General features: G+C 33.1%; 2 protein-coding genes across 4 annotated transcripts in view; both read right to left on the bottom strand.

The window, feature by feature from the left end:
• LOC125874176 (putative ABC1 protein At2g40090) overlaps window positions 1-24,834 on the bottom strand; it is a 211,666-nt gene that overhangs the window by 59,343 nt on the left and 127,489 nt on the right. The gene's annotated exons all lie outside the window — the stretch shown is intronic.
• On the bottom strand, window positions 9,541-14,394 carry LOC125874182 (uncharacterized). 3 transcript variants are annotated; one of them, XM_049555028.1, is made up of 3 exons: window positions 14,339-14,394; window positions 11,035-11,136; window positions 9,541-10,081 (listed from the first exon to the last, which is right to left on the bottom strand). In XM_049555028.1, exons 2-3 carry the CDS (start codon window positions 11,132-11,134, stop codon window positions 9,942-9,944), a joined length of 240 nt encoding a protein of 79 aa, XP_049410985.1. In that variant the 5' UTR covers window positions 11,135-11,136; window positions 14,339-14,394; the 3' UTR covers window positions 9,541-9,941. The 3 variants fall into 3 exon arrangements, with proteins under 3 accessions (XP_049410985.1, XP_049410986.1, XP_049410984.1); XM_049555029.1 differs by having other exon boundaries at window positions 14,343-14,393; XM_049555027.1 differs by lacking the exon at window positions 14,339-14,394 and adding an exon at window positions 14,008-14,041.

Below are 24,834 nucleotides of genomic sequence, written 5' to 3'. Positions count from 1 at the left end.
AGATGGAACCTTATGAGGGTTTGTATGGGCGAAAATGTAGGTCCCTCATTGGATGGTTCGAGGTAGATGAGTCAGGGTTGATTGGACCCGACTTAGTACAACAGACAGTGAGTAGGTTAAGCTCATTCGAGAGAGGTTCCTAACAGCTCAAAGATGATAGAAGTCATACTCAGATGTGCGACGAAGGGACTTAGAGTTTTGTGTCGATGACTGGGTATTCTTAAAAGTCTCGCCTATGAAGGGTGTTATGAGATTTGGCAAAAAAGGCAAGCTTAGTCCAAGATTCATTGGGCCATACCGGATCCTTCGAAGGGTAGGACGGGTGGCTTATGATTTAGAATTGCCAAAAGGGCTAGAATCTGTTCATCCAGTTTTCCATGTGTTGATGCTACGTAAGTGCGTAGGGGACCCTTCTCAGGTTGTCCCGATTGAGGATGTTCGTATCACAGAGGAGTTGTCCTACGAGAAAACTCCAATTGCCATATTAGATCGGCAGGTCTGTAAATTAATGACCAAAGAGGTGGCTTCGGTTAAAGTATTGTGGAGAAACAAAAATAGAGAAAAGGTGACCTGGGAAGCTGAGGGTGGCATGAGGACAAATATCCTCACTTGTTTCGTACCCAGGGTGATGACATATCTGTGCATATTAGTGCAGTGAGGTTAGATACCAATCTGATTTTTTTAATATTGTTGCTTATTATTATTGTTGTTGTCGTTGTATATTTGCTCGCACTGTTATTGTGGAGCTATAGTGCTTAGCTATTTATGTCACCCTGTGAGACACCTAGGTTAGAATTTCTGCATTTCATGTTCCTGGATAGTCACATTTACAAAGGATATTCTGCCTAAATTTTTGAAACTCCTAAGGACTTAACTATGTGACTCAGATTTTTTCATTCGAGGACGAATGTTTCTAAATGGGGAAGGATGTAACACCTCAACTTTTAAAAACGTCTAAATTAACTCGTATCTTTGTGGAAAGACAAGGAGGGTGGGTAATAAATTAAGAATGATGTGATATGTCATATTTTAAGTGTTCAAGGGTTGTATATTAAGTTTTGAAGTTAGGTAAGTGGCAAAATAAAAGTTAGAGAAAGTTATCGTAAGTTCCTTTTAAAATATTTCTCTGAAATTTGGGTCAAATGTCTTGGATGTTTTTTCCCAATATATAAAAAGTTAGAAGTCCTATCACTCATTAAATCGAAGGCCTATGAGTCTAGTTTACAACGCACAAAACCCCGTATCCAACCCACATTGAAGTAAAAGTTATGAGGGTTTTACTACGGACTGCCGGGGAAGAATCCGGGTCGGGTAAAAAATGTGGTAGGTCGGCTTACTCAACGTTTTAAGCCATGAAAACATTTCATTTCACTTCCAAACCAGAGAGAAAGCTTAAGAGAGGGTTCCTATGGAGTTCTTGCATGATGAAGGTTAGTTTTGACAATTTCTACCATTAAACAATGCCCCCGTGCCTAGAAACATGATATCTACATATGGCAATCATTTTTCCCCTCTATTAGCTGCGTTTGGAGCTGGTTTTTAAAGATATATATATGTAATTATTGGTGTTTCTTCAAGGTTTAAACTTGGTTAACTAAGGTAATCATCTCGGGACTCTTTTATGATTGTTTTTATGAATTTCTATGGACGTTTCGACAAGTTGGGGCAATATGGCAAATCTGCCGATTTAAGACTAATTATGAACTATTTATAGGTGCGTACCAGTTATGTATATATAGTGTTTGTAAAGCTTAGGACATAAGGAACAACTTTTGTGAAGGAATTACGGTCTTTCGAGCGTTCATTAGAAAGGTATGTTAAGGTTATTCCCTTCATTCGACATGTTTCCTTAGAAGTAGTTAACGTTGGTGATCTTGTAGATGTAATTGTGAGTGGTTGGCTGATTTAGTGGTTATAAACCCTCATTTTAGGGACTCCTCAGCAGGAGGATTGACTTCTATCCGATTGGCTAGCCCCTTTCCTCCGGAGCTGCCAGAGTTGGGAGGTTTGTTACCTTTTGTTGTATATATCTTGATCGGTAGGCTGGGGCCAGTCCTGCCAATCTTTACTACTCTTAGAGGCTTGCAGACTAGTGTGTGGGGTGTATAGCTACGTTATTGCCATACTGTCCTAGGTTGTTGGTTTCCTGAAGCTTGTGAGTTGTTTGATGTACTATATTGATATATACCTGCTTTTAGTTTTGGTATAGATATCATGGTGGCCTCGACAGCCCAATCAGGACTTCTGTGCTAGTTGGATATTTATTTATATGATCTCCTCGGAGTAGCTGTTTCTTTTATAGATCAGTTGACAGTGGCCTTGCTGGCCGAGGGCTTAGTTTTAACCCGAGATATACTTGTTTGTTTTCTTGATTGCGTGTGGCTGCCATGTGCTAGTAGGAAATGGTTTAGCAGGATCAGCTCAGGTTTGAGTTTTGGCATTAGGAGTCAGTTGCACCCCTCGAGTTTGGGGCGTGACAATCAATAATAGATGGTTCCTAACCGACCACATCGTCTTGCACTAGAACATCAACAACATACTGGTCATTTTGAATATGATCATCATCTTCAATATCAACTTGATCTTCATCATTTTGAAGATTTTCATTAGGTGGAATAGTCAAAAGAACTCGATCAACATTAATTAGGCTCTCACTACTCTAATAATCAACTTTCTCAGCTTTGTTAAGATCTTCAATTGTTTTATAACACATTGAATTAAAAAAAATAGAAATTTACAACTTTTGTAGGATCCGATGCCAGTACCGATGAAGCCACCCATAACCTATGGACTGACACACGGACCGTAGGTCGGGTCGTGGTTAGCCAGACCAGATTCCTAAAATTTGTCAAGTTCTAGTACTTTCCAACGGTTCACCCGGGCGATCCGTTGTCCAATGCACGAGTCGTAGATAGGTCTCGTAGATGAGTCCTAAACTTTGAGATATTTTAGAGTCAAAGTTGAAACCCACGATTGGGCATTTACGACCCGTAGGTGGACCCACGGATCGTAAATGGATCCGTCATTGGGAGTCCCAAAATCATAGTCTTTGAAGTTGACCGACGATCAACTAGTACGGTCCGTGGTATGACCAATGAACCATAGGTCGGGTCGTCGACATGATTCAACAATTATTTTTAAGAGAGCTTTTGGGTCTTTTCCTAATTATTCTAGCCTAATACTATGTCGGTTTCCCCTCTATTAGAAGCTTATATAAACATTTTTAACCGCAAAGTCTTCCAAATCAATTCTCTCTCTCAAATTCTCAAAAGAAGAACAAGTCATCCTCTCAAATATTTCTCTCTCTAGAAGCTCGAAGAAGAAGGCTAGGGTTTCAAGCCAAGACTCAAATTCCACCATTGATAGTAAGCTTTTGGCATCAAGTTATGACAATCTTCATCTATGAAGCTCTTACCTCCATAGAATTCCTAAATTCCCCAATTTACAAAGTTAGAAATCTCCAATTGAAGTTAGGATTTTCTTCCATGTCATGGGTTCTTTCAATGTCAATTTATTTGATTGTTTTAAGAACTATTATACATGAATTGAGATAATTTCATGTTTTTAAGATGAATCCACGTTAACCCATTCTTAACCCATGTTTTCTTGATTTTGATGATTGAAATTGGGTTTCGAACTATGAAGGTGAATTATGGAAATATGCATGTTCTTATGAAATTGATGAAATATGATATAAGTTGCTTTGAGAGTAAAACATAAATGATGTTGTTGGTTGGTTGTTGTGAAAGAATTTCTCACATAATTACTCAATACATGAATGTAAAAGGTTTTCTCACATAAAGGATTCTAAGGTTGAAAGGTCTTCTCACCTAAAATGAATCAAAGTTAAAGAGTTATTCTAATAATGAGGCAAGCGGCAATTACACATGATCTCCAATGATAAGACAAGCGGATAATACCCATGTCTCATGAATGTTAAGAAAAGTTAAGAATAATGAATATTCCGTGGGAGCTATGCTTAGTACCGAGTGGACAAGTGGCAATTACCCATGTCCCATAAACTATGTGCCACCATAGGTTGTCTAGATAGACATTAGCTAGTGGATCTACATAAGCTAGAAGTTCATGGTTCTTATCTTGGCAAGTGAGAACACCTCTTTTCTATGTGGTGTAGACACCAGATTCCATGTTGATAGCTCACATGGTCTTAAATATCGGTTAAAGGTAAATCTCCCACAATAATGAATCAAGGTTACTTCAAAAGGTATCTCGTGAATGACTTAAAGATGTTAACTTGCACTGACCATGTTATTATGACTCATGTTTTCTAACTATTTTATCTCATGTTTTAGCTTGGTCATGGCATATCATGGAAAAGTCCTTTTTAGCATGATTTCATATGTTTTATGCATTGCTATCATACTTGGTAATGTTGTTTATGATGTTTATGATGATTTGGTGCTTTTATATGAAAGTATCAATTTGTTGTCAAAGGTTTTCTCACACACAAATATGATCATGATTGTGAAAGGTATTTTTCACAAATGGATTTACATTGGTGAAAGGTTTTCTCACTATGCTTGAATTGTAATTGAAGGAGCAATTCTATATTTTGATCTTTAAGATGTGGATTGGTATTTATCATTGACGTTCCTATGTTATAACGATATTTGATTTTATCTATTCCGTTGGGATTTAGACTTAGAACCGAGAGGGCTTTAAGGTGGAGGTTCAAATAGGGAAGTCTCTAGTAGTGACCTCTAGTCCCTAACTATGTGCCCTGTAGGATTATCTTAAATGACCTAGCTAGTGGATTCATTTAGCAAAATATGATGTGTACGGATTCTACCTTGGCAAGTAGAATCCCTTTCTTTCGGTATGAGGGATATACCGAATTCCATGATATAGTTCTCATGGCCTTATTGTCGATTAAAACTAAAATCCCACAAAATGTTTCTTCAAAGCTTTCTTATGTCTCTTATTTTAAATGTGTTGATCATATCTTATGATTTATATGTCTTTGCTTCTTTATGCCTTCAAATGATCAAATGTTGGTCATACCTTACATGTTTAAACTCTTCATGATATCATGTCTATTTATGCATATTTTCCTATACTTAGTACATTCCGTGTACTATTTCATGCTTGTATCTACATTGTATCGTTAATATAAGGTTTGACACTCCTACCTCTCACACTCGTGGCTAGTTGATTATCCAATCGGATTCAAGAGTTGGTGAGTCCTCATGTTCCGAGGACCGAGACATTTTTACTTGCTTTATGTCTTTATAGTGTTTGGATGATGTATGTGGTGTATGAGTTACATCCCAACCACTTATTTGATTTTTTGATGGCTTGTTTAGACTATATTACTCTTCTGCTTTATCAAACTCTTTTGGAATACGAAAATGCTACTTTTGAAATCTTTATTTTGATTATCTTGTATGATGTATGCTAAGTGTCTTGTTTAGGGCCTTTTGAGGTTCTATACACCATGTTACACCTAGGGTATACTTTGAACTATGACAAAATCCACCAGACTTGACTTTTCCAAAGAATGGTTTCATACAAGAGAACTAGGACCTAAAATCCCCTCAGTTAGCATCAAAACTAAGCAATAGTTAATGAATTTGAGTCCAATGAGTTGGTAAAATATTGACTCATCATGGGGTGATGATCATTTGTGGTCTCAAGTGTCTTCTTCCGTATTTTCTTCAAATTAATGAGTTCATCTCCTCCATTTTTAAGCTCGATTAATGGAGAATTTTTTCGATTCTTACCATTTCAGTTGGTTCAAATGTATGTCTCTTCCCCTTTGCTTTCTATTGCGATTTTTTGCATTATTTCCGTGATTAATTGTTGTTTCAGAACTTGATTTCTTATTTTTCAAATCCTTTAAAGTTTAGTTTTTAATCATTTGAGGTTCGATTACACTCCCGTCTTTGCTTAAATTCCGAGCATGTATCCTCACCTTGAGGGGAATATAATGACAGAGTTAGTTTTTTGTTTTGTTGTTGAGTTTTGGGGGTCAAATTTTGACTTAATTTCCGGTTCAAATTTTATAATATTGATATGGGTATTTTTAGTACTATATTGGTGTGAAGTTTCTGTTTTTGATAGCATGACAACATTTTGAGGCTATTTAGAAGGAAATAGCTTCTTAGGTGAGGTTCGAGTGCGGTTTTGACTTCAAGGTAGATTATGGTCTTATTTTTTAGATTTAGCTTAGTTAGTTTCTATATAAATTAGGTTGCATGATTTTTAGGAAGGTTGTAGGATGGACTTTTAGGCTTGTACGATCCTTAGTTATATTTTTGACCAATTTCTGCACTTTAGACTAGAATTAGCACTCTCATGCCTCCTATTTTTATTTCGTTCTATTTAAGCTCAGTCTGCCTATGATGCCTACTGAGTACCCATGTTTTGGTACTCATATTGTACTCTTAATATTTTTTGATGTAGTATCTTGTACGAGTTACCCTCATTGATTCTTGATCTCCCGTGGTCGTTGCTGATTGGATCGTGGTGAGCTCTTATCGCCCAGAGACTTACTACTTTCCCTCTTTTGTATTGTATGTGTACTTTGTATTTTGATCAGACAAACTTGTTGTTTATGGTCCCTTTCTGTACTTAGACACTCATGTACCGGCGACACCAGGTTCGGGGTTTAGTTCTCACGTATATTTCGTCTTTGCTAGTTTTTTTATCCCCCTGGAGCTCCCACCTTTTCTCCTTGGTGACTCAAACTCACAACCTTAAGGTTGGAAGTGAGGGGTGCTTACCATCTAACCAACTTCCTCTTGTCATTCGTCTTCGTCTTTCCTAGTTACTTTTGGACCTTTACTGTATATTTTTTACCGTATGTACATATCTATGTTATGGCCCTATTCTATGTTTATTTTGCTTCTTTGTTATATTCTAGTCTTAGCTAATCGTTTGTCTATACTGGATTTGACTTACCTACTTGGGGTTTATGGCAGGCGTCATCATGATCTGATTTTGGGTCATGGCACATCATGACCTTAAATTTTGGATTGTAACACTTAACCATGTTAAATATCACATGTTTTAACTTAAATTTATCGTTTAAGTTAAAAAAAATAAATTATCGTTTAACGCTTAACCATGGGAATTCAATGTCATTTTATGTAGACCTCCAGTGAATTACAAATATTTTCATCTGTAGGCATCAATCAAAATCCAATGTTGATACATGCATTGCCATTTGACCCACATTATTTTATTTTACATTATTTCCAAATATTATTATTGGGAGATAAAATGGGAATATTGTTTATAAAAAGAGAAATGTGTATTCATTCCTTTTGGGACAATGGAAGTGTTCTCTTTTTTTAAAAGGAGCTAAATATTTGTCTGCACATAATATTTACATCAAATCAAATTGAATTTTTGTGTCCAAGTAATAAATTTTGGTAAAATTATGGAACTAGTCAAAATTACTAACTTATTTATTGAAAACAGTTATCGTTTAAAAATATTATTAAAAAGAACAATATTTTATGTATATAGTAAATTAAAGGTATCCTAAATTAAATCCTAATTTTGTTCAACTAAAACCACGTTTTGGGCTAAAAATAAAACAAAAAAATTACCCACGTTCTCTCCCCTTCAACTCCCTCCCATGTTTCATTGTTAAAATTTTACCACTTCCGCTTCTCTCTCATCAAAGATTTTTTTCCTGAAATTGTAAAAATCCTTCAAAGGATTTACATCACTTAGACACAAAATTTTGACTAGTTCTATAATTTTCACTATTCCCGCTTCTCTCTTTTGCAATTTTAATAGATTTTTAGGAATCTGATTTCTATGTTTTGGTTCATTTTTTGTATCGATTCTATATTCAAATGTAGTCACAGTTTCTAAATGTTTTTGTAATTCTTTGAATCATTCACTGTTTGTATCCCAAATAGATTACATTCAAAATAAAAATGTATTTCGAAGCTTAATTGTATTTTAAAGTGTATTATGTTTAATATACAATTTGTATCACGTCATCTAAACTGTATTATATGCAACTTTCAAATTCAAAACCATTCAATCATTCACTGTCCTTCGCTTAGTGGAGAGCGGATTCTTTATTACTGACTTTTTGCGGTTGATCGCACCTCGCACCTAAAGGAGTTGGTCCTTGTGTATCCCAAACAGACTACATTCAAAGTAAAAATGTATTTCGAAACTTAATTGTATTCTAAAGTGTATTATGTTGAATATACAATTTGTATCACATTATCTAAATCGTAGTTTAGGCAACTGTGTATTGGAAACTTACTACATAAAAATTCATGTCCATTCTATCTTTCAATTGTTGCATCAAAAGCAAATTGAATTCAAAATAAAACTTTCAATTGTTGTATCAAAAACAAATTGAATTCAAAATAAAACTTTCAATTGTTGTATCCAAAACAAATTGAATTCAAAATAAAACTTTCAATTGTTGTGTCCAAAACAAATTAAATCCGAATAGATTTTCTATAGATTATCTCCTACTGTTCTAATTTTGTATTCAAAATAAACTTCACTAATAGCGATCTCAATTTTTCCAGCAAAAATGCTGATCAATCGACTTGAGTTCGAGGAAAAAGAAGGATTATCAATGGAGAATTGAAATCAAGGACAATTATCAGTCGCTAATTGAGTTTGAGGAAGAAGGAAGAGATCACCTATTTTGGGTCTCCTAGCCTTTGTAACGGAAGTAATGAGGATTTTCAACACTATTACCTAATTTGAAAGATTCTCTCCCTTGATTTTCTCTAATTGATTATTTCTTAGTTGTATTCTATTAAATTAAACATCTGGAAAAGATTACATAAATCAGCCCCATTGCAAACTAAAATATAGTTGTTTATTGTAAATATTAATAGTCTAGCTAATACGGGGTCCTATTTAATGCTAAAAGTTAGTTATTTCGAAAATTGTCCCCTAAATTTAAGTGAAACACCTCTTTTAAGTGATAGAAGCCCCTTCCCCATAAAGACCTTCTAGTGAAATGATTATCATATTTGAGACCGAGTCATTAGCCAATTTGTGAAGTGGTTTTGCAACAACTAAGAAAAGTGGGAAGAATCTGGGATTTGCTTCCCTCTATAGAAGTATACTCCATTTTAACTTTGAGCTTATGGAATATACCATTAGGTTATTTCTTATGGACTCCTTATGCTAAATTAATATTTGGTAAAAACTAAGAACATTACCATTGATAACAATAAAAGCAAACAAGTAAAAAGCACCTAATCCCACACCCAGTAAAGCTTTAAAATGGGAGTTGAGCATCAGAAGTAGCATTTAATTAAATACACAGTGCTGAATGCAAAAATCCTCTACACCTATGAGTTTTCCAACTTGAGTATACCAATTCGTATTTTTTAGAATGAAAATTGCTAGAAGTGAATATTGCAGCTCAAAAATCCTCTTTACTAGCTATGTTGCATGGACTCTTCACTTTCGATACCACACCTGTGTAGGATTCTCCAAAAATACACTACTTTTGGCAAATCCAACACGCACCCCTTGACATTTTTGAAGAGTCCGAGGAACATAGCTTACTAGTACAAAAATTGAAACATGATAAGCTTGATTATTGAGAATAACCACACTCCTCCACAAACAATATGGACACAAAAAATTTAAGCAGCTCTGAACCTTGAGAGTTGCATATTTTAGAATTGTTCTACTAGCTGTTGGAGACTAGGAGCAGTACACTCTCAGTATGTTTACAAGAGGATCAGTGGAGATCTTCAAAATCATATGTTTACATGAGGATCAGTGAAGATCCTTGCTTAATTGGAGGTAAGTTGGAAAACAATAAGTTCTGACAGGTGACAACAGGGAATAAACCAAGCAGAGATAGCTAAAGCGCATGAACCACTTATGTTTGCAGCACGTCTCTGATTAATCCGAGAGGTGACAACAGTGTTAGTGTTGCAAGATGTAAGTTATACCATATACACATTACAGTTAAATCAATGGCCTTGCATATCAAGCGTCTCATCTAAACGTTTCACTCTTTCAATTCCATCACTAATCAAGAACCGAATTCTCTGCTTGTCATTGCAATTCCTATTATTCTCCATCTCTTGTCTTATAATATGCCTCAAATCAGCTGCAAACAGAAAGGATTCAATTGAAGTCATTGAACACTATATAAACAACATACTTGAAAAGAGAAAAAGCCTTATACCTAGAACAATTTTCAGAAAGTTTGAACCATTAAAAAATATTACCATGCTCAAAGAATCAGAAATAATTCAAGGGATAAAGAACAAAATAAAATACTCTATGGCTGATAATTAGAGAAGTATGACTGATATGGATAGAAACCTATGTTGCTCGGACTCTTCAAAAATGTCAACGGGTGTCTGTCGGATTCTCCAAAAGTAGTGTATTTTGGGAGAATCCGGCACGGGTGCGGCATCGAAAGTGAAGAGTCTGTGCAACTTAGATAGAAATAACATTTTGATTCACTCTTCATTGCAACATCTCTGCAAAAGAGTTATCTATACAACTTTTTGAGGCAAAATAGACCAACCTTTCTGTTTTTGAAATATTAAGAAGTAACACTATTTAAAGTGACTGTTGAGTCTTACGCTTAGCAAAGGCCAGGGTTGCAATGACAAAAGGATGAGCGCAATTTTTCGGAAACCCCATTTAACAAGTAGTATTTCACAAGTAGTGACATGTCATAGTCACATCTCAGTATTTCATTGATGGACTCTCATCATGTAATTCTCTCTAGTTCCGGAGTAACTTATTAATGGCTCATAGATTTAGCAGACACCGCAGGCTTCCTCTGTTCTACTTTATACACAAAGTTCAATGGCTCAGTCAACCAAAAGTGTAAACTTTTAACGCATTGACAAAATGACTTGATAAAACTATGAGATTGCAATAACAACTCACACACAGGAAGAACCAAAAGAGCAGAAAGCACAAAATAACAAAATGTGTCAAACATCCTTGTTATCTCAATTAGTTTAACTTAATAAAGTACAGTAGTAGATTCACCACGAATTAAACAACAGGAAATAGGTTCGCTCTTCCAAGTATATGCCTCACCTCTAGCATGAGGAGGTGCTCTCCTTGAGATTCTCAGAGCATGTCGGTACAGCTTTAGTACTCGGGCACGAACAAGGAAGTCCTCTAATGAGAGAGCCATTCCTGATTCCATCCAATGAAAGGGTTTCAGTTACTCAAAGACAGTAGATTCATTTATGACATAGAAACAAACGACAAATACTGCTCCATTTAATGAACTAACAAACCAGGAAACATTACTTTATCTATAATCATGTAGTAAGATTGAGTTAGGTAAACAGATTACTAGGAGTGGCAAAATTAGCCCATTAAAACATGACTCCCGCAACCCTTCAAAGCTTGGGAGAAGTATGTACCGCATATTTATTAACTTAGACCATCATGACTCATCTAATTCAGTTTATCTAAACATTGGCTTATATGTAAGTCAAATTGTCTCATGAGAAACTTTATCTAAACTGCTTTAAAACGACTTATTTTATAATGTTATATGAAGTCGAAGTCAACAAATACTCAGTGTAGTCCCACAAGTAGGGATGACAACTAAACAAGGCAGGGCAAACTCTTAACGGGGCAGAGAAGCGGAAGATTTAAATGGGGCAGGGCGGGGCAAAACATTTTTTGATGGGTTTAGGGCAGGGCAGGATAGATAAGGAATAGATCTCTAATTCCTTAAGTAGGTTAGTAATATCATAAGCTAAGAAAGTTCAGCGATGGCACAATGAAGTATTATGAGTTAAAAAATTTCAAAACCGCTATCCATACACCCCCAATAACTAAGTGAGAGGAAAAAAAAATAAAAAATTTACAAGTCATGCTTCACAATTCTGTACTTTGTCAATGGGACAACTCTTTAAAATTATTGTACCTAGTAAATTACTGGAATTATGTTTTCATTAGTAATGACTAATTTTGTTCTTAGTTAATTTAATTTGTTCACTTTCTTCAAATGTTATGCAAGTGTGTAAAAATAAATGCTTTACTAATAACCGTTTGGGCCATGGATATGAAAAAAAATTCGACTAGGAGTGCCACTCTCAGAAATGAACACTGCAATGCGCGAATCCGGATTTTTCGGGCTCCAATGCAAGTATGCAACTACCAAACATTGGGTGGAAAAGCAAAAAAAAAACAAACAAAAAACTACAAATAGTAAAGAGTGAACGAAAATGTTAAATTGACATGAAAATTGTTTACATACTAAAAACGAAAATGTTAAATTGACATGAAAATTGTTTACATACTAAAATAAATCTAACTATTTATGCTAATTAGGAACCTTTATAAATGTGTTTCAAGTTTGAATTAGTCGGGCAAAATATTTCAGAGAAATTATATTACAACAATCATGCAAAATTAACAATCCAGATGAATCAATTAAAAAGATATTAAAGGCTATTAAAGAAATTAAATTGAATATTAAAAAATAATAAATAAAGAGAAAAAAATTACAACCAGACAAAATGGGGCAGGGCAAAATAGGGTGGGGCGGGACAAGGGAAATTTTCAAGACATAGTAAAAGGGGCAGAACAGGGTGGGTCAATATCTTAGAGGGTCAAGGCCTGCCCCACCCCACGCTACCCCAAGTGTCATCCCTAGCCACAAGTGGAGTTTGGGGAGGATAGAATGTTCATAGACCTCTGCGCTACCTTAGGAGGTAGAGAAATGTTATATGAAGTCATAATGAAGAAAATAAATTATTAAGTGATTAAAAATTTAGAAGAAAATAAACAAAATGAATTAAAACATGGTAAGAATTGGACGGGATGGGTTATGACCCATGGTTTAGTCCATTTTAACCCAAACCATTTAAGCACAACGTAACCTTTTGGGGGGGGGGGGGGGTCAATGACCCACTTATTTATCAACTCAATCCATTTTGACCCACTAAAATCCTACTCCCCAAAAATTCAGTCACCACTATAGGTTACTATGCAAGTGGTACAAACTCGCAAGTCGCAACAACAGTAATCACAAGAAAATAAGGACCAACAACAATTAAGCATCAATCTCAAGCTAGTCAGCATCTGCTATAGGGATGGCAACGGGGCGGGTGCGGTACTATGGGAGGTGACTGGTGAGTGAGCTTTCTATGTGGGGTGGGGCGGATGCTAACAGATATTATAAAATTTTAAGTGGGGCGGGGCATTTGTGGATTGAAACAAATTGCTGAAATTTCAGCATTGATTTCACTGGCATCTGGACTCTAGCAAGACCCATTTGAGAAAACTTGATATTTCTTAATAAGAGTCATGTGAAGTAAAACAGTAGGCTGGCATTGTTAGTAGGATAAGGAACATACAACTTGATATTTCCTAATAATGGTCAATGTTGAAATAATATGATACTTGCTAATTGACCGGACTATTCAACAACATGACGAGCTCAAATTTACATTTTCAATACAAAAGAACTTATTTCATCCAGTTCCACTATGAAGAAATATGATCAGAATTACCACTTCCAGCTATTTCAACAACAGCTCCTTCTTGTCATATTTAAGTGCTAATCTTTTCTAAACTTACTAAGAGGGTAAGGGAATTATAAAATCAATAGTATAGTCTTTTGAACAATCAAAAGTATAAGGATATGAGTGTTGTCCGTCCAGCTAGTACCAATATCTAAGACAAGGCAGTCAAAAAGTAGTAAATTAAGACAAGTCTATTAACGACTTTAAAATCATACCAACAAATCTAATTTATATACCTGTGTGATTCCATGTATATATGTAAATTTTAAATCTCCACACAGACTGATGTCTAAAGAGATGTATGCATATTAATTTGAACCATTAGGTGAAACATAGAACAGGTAAAAAGTGGACCAATAAAATTAAAGCAAAGGGCACTGAGAACTTCAAATGTTTATAACATGCCATCCCTACTCTAGTAAATTGAACTAATTTTAAGGAATATCTATTAAGGATTTCCCTCTCTGTGTTATGATCAGCAATAAAAAAATTACAAGAATTTGCATACAGAAGAACTTGGTACCAGTAGTTGAAGAGTGCATTCACAAATCAACAAACATTAGCAATACATGTTCATTAGTTTATCTCCTTTCATCTCCAACAGCCTCACTTTTATGAATATAGAATCAATTATAGGGATAGAGCCACAAAGGCAGTGGCTTTAGGCCCAACTCAAAATTACAAATCCTCCCAAGAACCAAAACCCCACCAAATTTTCAGTTCCCTTAAATACGAAAACATATATATATTCATCCGAAGATGCACAAAAAAATGAAATAAATTTGTCTAACAGGCAAAGATTAAACGAAGAACCAAAAGCACCTAGCAGACAAAAGATGAAGGAAGATACATACATACATAAAAAGAAGACAACCAGATCCGATGAGGGCGATGTAAAATGTTAGTGCTGAGAAGCAATAGCACACTTGGAAGGACCTAAATAGAATATTAAAAAAATAATTATTTATTGTTCTTATTTAATTAAATTTTTCTTTATAATTTGTTGTTAATATCTTGCGAATTCATATGTACATATTTTTAAAATTTTACTATTGATGAAATTATAATTGAAAATATTAGCTAATTAAATTTACCGTTACTTTCTATTTCTTAATTTGTTTAATTCACTTCAATTTGAATCAACCATGTTTTAATATTGGCTTTATAAGATTGTCTTTAATTCTTTGAGATGTTTTATCAGAAATTTAAAGCTTAAATTAATTAGATTATCAAATAATTAAATTTTAAAGAAATTTTTTTTTCTTAACTTTGAAATATTTTATCGCTATAATTGATTTTTGTAATTACAAGTAATACGAAATATTATACAAATAAAAACACGATACTCTAATTGACATATTAAATCAAGTGAAATCTTAATTTTATTTTAAAACACTTTTAGAATAAATTTGATATTTTGTGCAACAATTAACTCTATTAAAAAGATTTTAAAACTATAATCATAACAAAGATTTAAACATTTGGGCTATTATGTAACGTACAATAATTTATATATGTTTTACAACATATTACAACTATCAATTGAAGATGAAAAATTAATTAATAAATTATAAAAAATTACCATATATTTTTAGAATTTATGAAAATAAAATATAGGGAAAACTAAACAAATTGAATCCACTAGAAAAAATATTTATCTAAATTGGACCCAACCCATTATATTTGGGAAAAATTGGCAAACTAATCATGATTACTAACTTATTTATTGAAAACAGTCATACTTCAAAATATTATTAAAAAAAGACAGTATTTTAATTATATAGCAAATTGAGTATATTTTAATCTAGTTCCTAAATTATTTCAACTAAATCTCACGTTTTGGACACAAATTAATTACTCATGTTCTCTCTCATTCAATTTCATCATTCCATTCCCTAATTCTTCCAAATCTCACGCTTCACTCTCAAAAATATTGCACAATTTTTTCTCTTTTTACAAAAATTGGCAAAATCCCATCACTTCATTCCCTGCATGCTTCTTCCGACCCTTCTTTTCCCGCTTCTCTCTTTCTAAAATATTGCACGTTTTTTTCCCCACAAATTGACAAAAAATTTATAGAGATACACATCACAATTCCACAATCATACAATCCCACTAATTAAGGTAATCTTAGGTTCGGCATACAACCTTTAGGATTTCTTTGGATTTTTAGGAATTTGATTTCGATTTTTTTTTGTATTTTATTGTTCTATGTTTTCGTTTGAAGCTATTTAGATTTTTGTGTGTTCTTGTGTTTTTCAATCTCTCCATTTTCAGCTAGGGTTTTAGATAACGGAAAAACACAAAAATAGCACTCCAATATTTGATTCGCATAGGACTACAAAAGGTATCTGTAACGACCCGGAAATCTAGTAAGTGAAACTAGAGCCTAACTAGTGTGTGATAGAGTTTGATATGGGGTTTGAAGTTGTTAAGTGAGTTCCCGAGCTTAGGTTGAGGGGTTTAGGGGTTAAACGTCAAGGTATGACCCCCCCAAGGACCAACCAAGAGTCCTTGAGGAGGACCCTAAAGCCTAACCCCAAGGCAGCCCCAAAGAGCAAAAGCTTCCAAAAAGTTCTTGACCTACGGATGGGCACCCACGAGTCGTGGGTGGACTCACACCCCATAGGTGGGGGTCGTGGGTCGAGGCTTGACCTCCCCTGTTTCTCCTAGGCTCCAATCCCAATCCACGATTAGCCAGCACGGCTCGTGGACCCACCCACGGTCCGTGGGTGGGATTTCGTGAGTCACACCTGAGTTGCTGTCCAAGACTCGGCCAAGGTAAGGGTAACTTAGTAAATTCCTATTTAATTAGTTAGGGATTGGGAACGGTTATTATTGATTTATTAGAGTTATTTAAAGCTTTTAAAAGTATTAAAACACCTTTTTCAATTCATTATTTCCCAAGCACAAATTAGAAACTACCTCTCTTCCAAATATTCTCCCTCTAGAAACCACCATTAGAGAAGAAGGATTCAAGCTTTCAAGCTTAAGATTTCACTTTTCTCACCCAATTTTCGTGGAGTTTCTTCCATAAAAGGTATGATAGTCTTCATCCCCCCAAAAGCTAGGGTTTTCAATCTACGCATGTGTTCAATTCCAAAATGTTTTCAAAGGTTTATATGTGATGAATTATGAATGAATGGTAAATTATGATGAATTCCCCTATGAACCCATGTTTCCCCCAAAATACTAAATTGGAAGTTTGTGATTTGGGTTGATTGATTATGGGATCATGTTGAATTATTTATGTCTATATTGAATTAGTTATTGAATCATGATATTTCCCTTATCTAATGCAGTATTCTAGATGTTTGGGTTGAGATTAATTCATGGCCTTGAAGGGCAAAGTATGAAGGATCTGTATGATTATGATGTGAAGTATATGCATTGGTTATAATGAAAGTGTTATGATTATGTTTATAATGCAATTGTGTTATTATTGAAAGGTTATTCTCAATTTAACACTTATGAATAATGATGATATATGTGAAAGGTTATTCCCACATACACACACTCATGAATGAAGAATGAATGAAGTTTCTAAGATTATGTTAATGATGATGTGTTGATTAAAAGACTATTCTTAATTCTACACTAATGAATGATAATGACATATTGTGAAAGGACTTTCTCACAATATGGGGATTCTTAGTTGAAAGTTTATTCTCATCTTTGAATCTATCAGCTATCTAATGAATGAATGTTGGGTTTGAGAAGGATACTCAACTGTGAGTTGAGGCGGGGTATCTAGTAACAATCTCTTATTCCATAATAATGAACTAAAGTAATGAATGTTAAGTACTCCGTGGGGAATAATGCTAATCACCGAGTGAATATGGATTGAGATGGATGCTCAACCGTGAGTTGAGGCGGGGTATCTAGTAATAATCTCCCTATCCCATAACTATGTGCCCACATAGGGTTATAGCTAGTGGATCCACCTAAGCTAAATGTTAACGGTCCTACCTTAGGCAAGTAGGAATCCCTTATTCGGTGTGGGTAACATCAGGATTCCATGATTTTCTCACATGGTCTATGTCGGTTAAGACTTACCCCCCAAAAGAATGTTAATGAACTATGGCTTCTCAAGAATGCACTACTTAGTATGGGTGGTAGTATGGGATGCCATCCATGCATTTCACAAGTAGGCTTTGATAGTAGTCATGGCGTGTTCCTTTATGTTATGATGTTTTAAGATCAAGGATATGAGTTGGTACTATGGTTACTCAAGAAGTTCTATGTAGTGTGGGTGGTAGTATGGGATGTCATTCATGCATTGCACGAGTAGGCTTTGAGAGGGCTATGGTATGTTTCTCAATGTCATAATGTTGAATGAAATGAATGAGCTTATGATGATGCTAATGAGAATGTTGATTTAATGTCTAATGAAATGAATGTGCTTATAATGATGCTAGTAAGAATGTTGACTTAAATGCTTAATGTAATGAAGTATGCTTTACTTGGATTGTATTATGAGTTACTTTCCTTGTCATGACTTATGAAATGTATGTGTTCCTTATGTATGAGTATTGATTAAAGATAAGTATGAAAATGGTTAGTTCATCTAGGGTGACCTCAAAGTGGTACTTAGTGGGAATAGTAGTATGGGATGTTATTCTTACATTGCACAAGTATAGCTTAGGGTTACTTAAGGTGAATGTTCTAATTTGATGAAATGACTTATATGTTGAATGTGATTGTATCTTATGCCTTTTATACTAAAGTTCATGATGTTTTCTCAAAATTGGCATAATGCATGGTTTTCAACCAAATGTCCGTTTTAAGCATGGTTTTTGCATGGCTATCATACTTAGTACATTTTTGTGTGCTAACCCATATTTCTATATTTCTACAAAAGTGTAAGGTTTGGAGGCTTGATGTTCTATTCTTGGAGGATAGGTTTCTAAGGAGCATGAAGTTGAAGATTTGGTGAGTCCTCATAGTTTCGAGGATGAACCCATTATGTCCCTTTATGTCTTTTATTATTATGTTTAGAGCTTTTGTATGGGCTGCATCCCAAAGTTTTAAGTCTTATGGTTCTAGATGATTTGAGACAAAGTATAGAAAAAGACTTCCGCTTGTTTTTATGAAAAATGACTTCGATTGTAAAGAAAAGTTTTAAATTCCACACTATTTTTCCTATGCTCTTATGTTATGAATGCTATGAGGTTTGTATGAGGCTCTTCGGAGTCTTGTACGCCGTGTCACGTCCAGGGTGTAGGCTCGGATTATGACAGTTTCTCATATAATCAACTTTTTGAGGATTTTTCCTCTTTTGATTTATGCATTACTCAAGGATTATTCGAAAATGTAGGTTCTGCGGCTAAAATGCCTTAAGAGAGGAGATCTAAGTTTCTTCATGATTGTACTCACATTCAAGTTCATGATAGCTTTGTCAGCAAGGGTAAATACACTATTAATTCAAAAATGGGTGCTGAAGATTTCGAAAAACTTGCTGAGATCAAGTTGAGGAAGAACAATTTCATATTTGTTTGTTTTGTATTTATAGTTTTTTTAGAATTTTGTATCCTTTCTTAATTTGTATTCAAACCAGCATGTATGCTATTAATATTTGTATTCATTCAAAATCTCATGTTGCATAGTTTATAAATCTTGTATTTGTTCCTAATTTGTATCCATCTCAAAGACATGCCAACTAGTTATGTATTTTATTTATAGGAAGAACAACTTTCTATTACTTTGTTTTGTTTTTATAGTTTTTTTTCAGAATGTTGTATCCTTTCTCAATTTGTATTCAAACTAATATTTGTATTCATTCAAAATATCATGTTGCATAGTTTATGAATCTTGTATTTGTTCCTAATTTGTATTCATTCCAAAGGTATGCCAACTAGTTATGTATTTTATTTAAGAACGATTGCAACAAGTATTCACTTATTCATTTTCAGTTTAATATTTCATTCTCACTTTTCCATCATATTATTTTGTATTTTATATATCATTATACAAAATACAACATAAAAACTAGAATGAATACAAATACAAATAATATACATATTGGAATGAATACGACTTAAGAAAGGATACAAGATTCTGAAGAAAAAAAATAAATACACAGTGAAAAATACATGAATACAGATATGCTTCTTGAATAACTAGAGATTCATTTGACATACATATTGGCATGAATACAAACTTAGAAATACAAGTTTCATTATATAAAATACAACATGAAAAGTAGAATGAATACAAATACAAATAGTATACATATTGAATGAATACGATTTAAGAAAGGATACAAAATCCTAAAGAGAAAAATAAATACACGGTGAAAAATACATGAATACAAATATGCTTCTTAAATAACTATAGACTCATTTGGCATACCTATTGGAATGAATACAAACAAATAAAAATACAAGTTTCATTATACAAAATACAACATGAAAACTAGAATGAATATAAATAGAAATATATACATATTGAATGAATACGATTTAAGAAAGGATACAAAATTCTGAAAAAATTAAATACATTGTGAGAAAGGTATGTCAAATAACAGATAAAACTATGGGTGTTCAAATTTGTAAATTAAAAAAAATTCAAACTAAACATATTAAATCATAAGGTATTATCATAGAGTTTCATAATAATAATTAATTTTGAAAGACAAGGTCAAATAATGTCGCACAAGAGACGTTTCTACTAGAAATAAAACAATCACAATTTGCACTAGAGACGTTTCTACTAGAAATAAAACAATCACAATTTGGGTCTCATAATCTTTTGTAACGGAAGTAATGAGGGTTTTCAACAATTTTACCTAATTTGAAATATTCTCTCCCTTGATTTTCTCTAATTTATTATTTCTTATTTATGTTATTTTAAGTTAAATAAAGAAAGAAATACATAAATTAGCTTTATAACAAACTAAAATATTGACGTTTTAAATAAATATTGAAAATGTGGCTAAGAGATCATATTAAATGCTAAAATATTGTTGTTTTCAAAATGTTCCCATATATTTGCCCTAATTAGACCCACGTGCAAACAATTTACCTGCATGCCTCCTTTCTTGTGAAGTAAGGTTTTTGTCTCTTAAAATCTTACTTCGTTTGCATTTTTAGCAATATCATTTATTGTCTTTGTACTTCAATTTATTACTTTTATCGTATTATTTTTGTCTTTGTACTTCAATTTATTGTTTTTATCCTATCATTGGTTAATTTTGTCCACTTCTCATTTATTATTTTTATTCTTACTTTTATCTTTTTCTCATTTACTATTTGACATATCAGAAGCAATAGTATATTGTTATAGTATATATATAAACATAAATGTTAAAAACACGAGTAAATGGACAAAAACATCCCTCAATTATACCTTAAACTTAAACTACATCCTTATACTACATAATGAACAAAAATCATCCCTAAACTATCCTAAAATATTACAACTTACATCTCTCTATTAGATTCTGTCCAGAAACTAACGGTTTCAACCAAAAATTGCGACATCTCTTCTTCACCTCAGGCATGGATCAATTCATGTGTTGCACCAAATTCTACCGGTCACATAAATTTGTTATTTGATCAACATCAATTTTCACCTTTCTGTTCTTTGTTCTTTCCAAGAAACATCATCCTCATCCCAACAGAACTTCATCGTCAAGGAAACATATAATTGTAATTGTTGAGCATAGAGAGCTCACATGTTATCTAATTAACATTGCTTTTATATTTAGTAGAGAGCTCACATGTTATTCAAAAAGTAAGTATGGATGTGATTGGTAATTCAATGTTCAAAATTTTGAGATAATAATATTTTTTTCAATGATTCCCGCAAGGGTGTTGAGTTGGTTGAGCAAGATGATCCCGAATTCAAAGGTTCAAAATTCCCTACATATTTGCTCGGTTAAGCTCGTCGTATGAGACTTGCTTAGTATAGTTTACATCTTCAGTATGGTTTGCGGGCTAGTATATTTAAGTGAGAGTTGTCCTATACACACCTGAACCGTGAAGGATAGTACTGCGAGCTTCTTTGTCAACAACAAAAAAACATATATATTTCAATGACATTACAATTAGATCAATCTATTCCCTTTTATATAACAATTTGATCCATCCTACATCTTTTTGCTGATAATAAAATTATCGATCAAGCAACGTAATTTGTAAGATCCATCGAATTTAACACATGCATTGGTCCATGGCTGAGGTGAAGTACAAATGTAGCAGTTTTTGGTTGAAGTCGTTAGTTTCTTGATAGACTTTAATAGAGGGATGTAAGTTACAACTTTTGAGGATAGTTTAGGGATGTTTTTTTGTTCATCATGTAGTATAAGGATGTAGTTTAAGTTTGAGGTATAAATGAGGAATGTTTTTAGCCATTTACTCTCAAAAACAGATCTAAGCTATCTCATTTCTTTGAGTTTCATACACAAACTATTGGGAATGTGAATTTCATACCTAAACTATCACTTATTAGTTTGAGAAACACACAACTCTCTTTTATTACACTCTCTTCATGTGTGTGTACTACACTCTCTTTTATTTAAAAAAAGTTGTCACCTCACACTGCACATGGACAAAATATTTCACCTTGACAATAATTTAATAAATAACTAGGTAATTTACCCGCGCTTCGCTCAGGCATAAATAATCTTTCTAAGCTTTTGAATAACTTTTTCAATAATCGACTATTACAAGAAAGAAAAAACATAGTGAATTTTAGTAGGTTTTAGAACATTTCAACAGAAATTAAATGATTTGACATTATCACATATCTCAAGAATTGTAAATATAAAATGAATGATTAAAAATATCTTGATATCTAATCATTTTTATCTTTTACATAATTTATCATAATATATGTTTGCTGATATAATTATCTTGTTAAAATTGAGTGATATTTTTATGTAGCGATGAAGTATCACTTTTTCTATTTTTTTGTACATGAAAAATTTAGAATCTGATAATTTTTTGGTTAGAATAACTCCTTGTTAAAAAAATATGTGAAAGTTTTCGATAATCAATGTTAGCTATAAATAAGTGAAGACCGTTAAAAAATGTACACCACTACAACATAAATACGTTTTTAGAGACAATCTACTTGTCTGAGGTCAAACGTTCAACACTTTTCGTTATTGTTACTTTGTTACTCTAACAAAATTTATAAAAGGAGAAAAATAAATTTGAAACAACAACAAAATAATATTGTCGACCATTTTAGAAATTTATTCTTCATCAAACTGTTACTCTGAATGCCCTTCTAAATGCTTCATCAATGCAACTTTACGACTTTTTTAGAAATATGTACGTATAATTGTTGCATTATGAAACTACAAGTAGATCAAAATGTTGAATTCTAGACTCATGTTAAAGAAATATTCTCGAACATGAAAATAAAAATAAAAATGGTCTAACCTAGATAACTCAAATCCTCAGCAATGACTTGGACTTGAAAGCCAACAAATCTATGTTAACAGACATATATTTTGTAGTTTAAGATATTACTTTATTTACGGTAAGTTTTCTTTCATATTCTTCAAATTAAGCTTGTCAAAAATAGTCATGACTCACACAAAAATATTTAGAAGAGTCGAATGAGAAGGAAAAATGAAAAACATTAAAAGGACAAAAGATTTGTCCAAGTGAGATCATATACATACCATACGAAAAATTGTCAATACAATTTTAAGTAGACAACAAAACAACGAAAAAAACATACATTGAATGGAGTAAACTATTAGATATCGAATGATGATAATAAATCATTCTAACCAGAAAACTTTCTGTGTTTTGAAATAGCATACCTCAAAAGTTTGACTAACACTTCAATCAACTTTCAATCCTTAAAGTACTAATAATACCCACTGATAAAATTTAGTAAAAATAGATAACTTACAATATAAAAGTAAACAAATATGGGCATGCAAAGTTATTAACTGTCAAATGAATTTTTTAATGAACCAAAAATCTCATCTTTGTATGTGAAGGAATGACGTTGTTGATGAAGAAATTAGAGATTTGTAAGAGATTTTTTTATCGTACCTTCAACAATTCCAGTAGAGAAAACTTGTGTGAATACTCAAGTAATGTTTGTTATTTAATCCGCACTAACAAATACTTATAACAATAATTTTGCAGAAACATAAACAACAAAGTTTAAAGCATGTACTCAAAAACAATAATTAATAATATAAGCATAAATTAATGACTGTAAAAAGCATACCAGGAACTGTATCAATAGAATGGAAAAAATCGAGCCCACGGAATGCACAATGTCCCCTTAAGGGTATTGTTCCCATCTAGTACCCGAGATTTAAAGGAATAGATCCTCAGGATAGACCAATTCTATTCACTAGTGTATTGATACAAAAACAATGGTGTCAGTGAGCCAACAACAAGAGCAAATACACATATTTTAACTGTCCAGAAGAAGAAGAAGAAGTTCAGAACTTTTGTTATTTTAAAATGAGAGAAAATTCCTCTATTTATACACAACAAAGGGTAGTGTGAACAAATGCTTATTGTGCCTTATCGGAAAGGTCACAACTCTTTGGGAAAAGTGACAACCCTTCGGAAAAGTTACAACCCTTCGAAAAGGTCACAACATTTCATAAAAGTCACAACTTTTCATAAAAATCACAATTTTTCATAAATGTCACAACTTTTTATAAAAGGCGAAACTTTTTGTAAAAGTCACAACTTTTCATGAAAGAGGAAGGCCAGTTTTGGAAATAAAATAAATTAAAAGGGAATCCTAATTTGTGGTGGTGCCACGTTGGCGGGCCTAGGATTCTCTTTTTTATATATATATGATATATGATTAGTACTAGTGAGGACTAAAGATTAAGGAACTATTATCCCAAAAAGTAATACTTTTTTATAAAATAAAATGTAAACTATTTTTCTTACCCCACTCCACCAACCACTTCCTCTCAATGTATCCCTCCCCACACCCCTATTTTTTTTTTTTTTTAAATTATAAAAGTTTTTAATTTTNCCCCCCCCCCCCCCTCTTCCCCTTAAAATAATAATTTAGATGTTACTATATTTTTTTAAAAAAAATTCCACCCCACCTAACTCTACACTTCTAGTTTTTTTTCTCATTTTCTGTTAGATATATACATTTATTTTTAGGAAAATAATGTTTACTTGCCGCAAGATTTTTTCTTAAATAATTTTTTTATTTATCTTATAATCGGTACGCATATATAAAAAAATCTTAAAAATATATGTACATATCTAACACAAAACGAAAAACATGTAAATAAATAAATTTGGAGTGGAGGGTTAGATAATGTGGGGTGGAATTTTTTTCCTAAAAAATAAAATAATATCATTTTTTGGGAATGAGTGGGTGTTTTTTTTTTTTGGGGGGG

Source organism: Solanum stenotomum, chromosome 8 (genome assembly GCF_019186545.1).
Source record: "Solanum stenotomum isolate F172 chromosome 8, ASM1918654v1, whole genome shotgun sequence".
Lineage (NCBI taxonomy): Eukaryota > Viridiplantae > Streptophyta > Magnoliopsida > Solanales > Solanaceae > Solanum > Solanum stenotomum.
The sequence above is the reverse complement of the archived record's forward strand: the minus strand, read 5'-3'. Positions and strand labels throughout refer to the sequence as shown.

Coding starts and splice junctions, on each gene's coding strand:
- LOC125874182 (XM_049555027.1), bottom strand. Junction 10,082..11,034: donor AGCACCTCCTCATGCTAGAG/GTGAGGCATATA, acceptor TTCTGTTTGCAG/CTGATTTGAGGCATATTATA.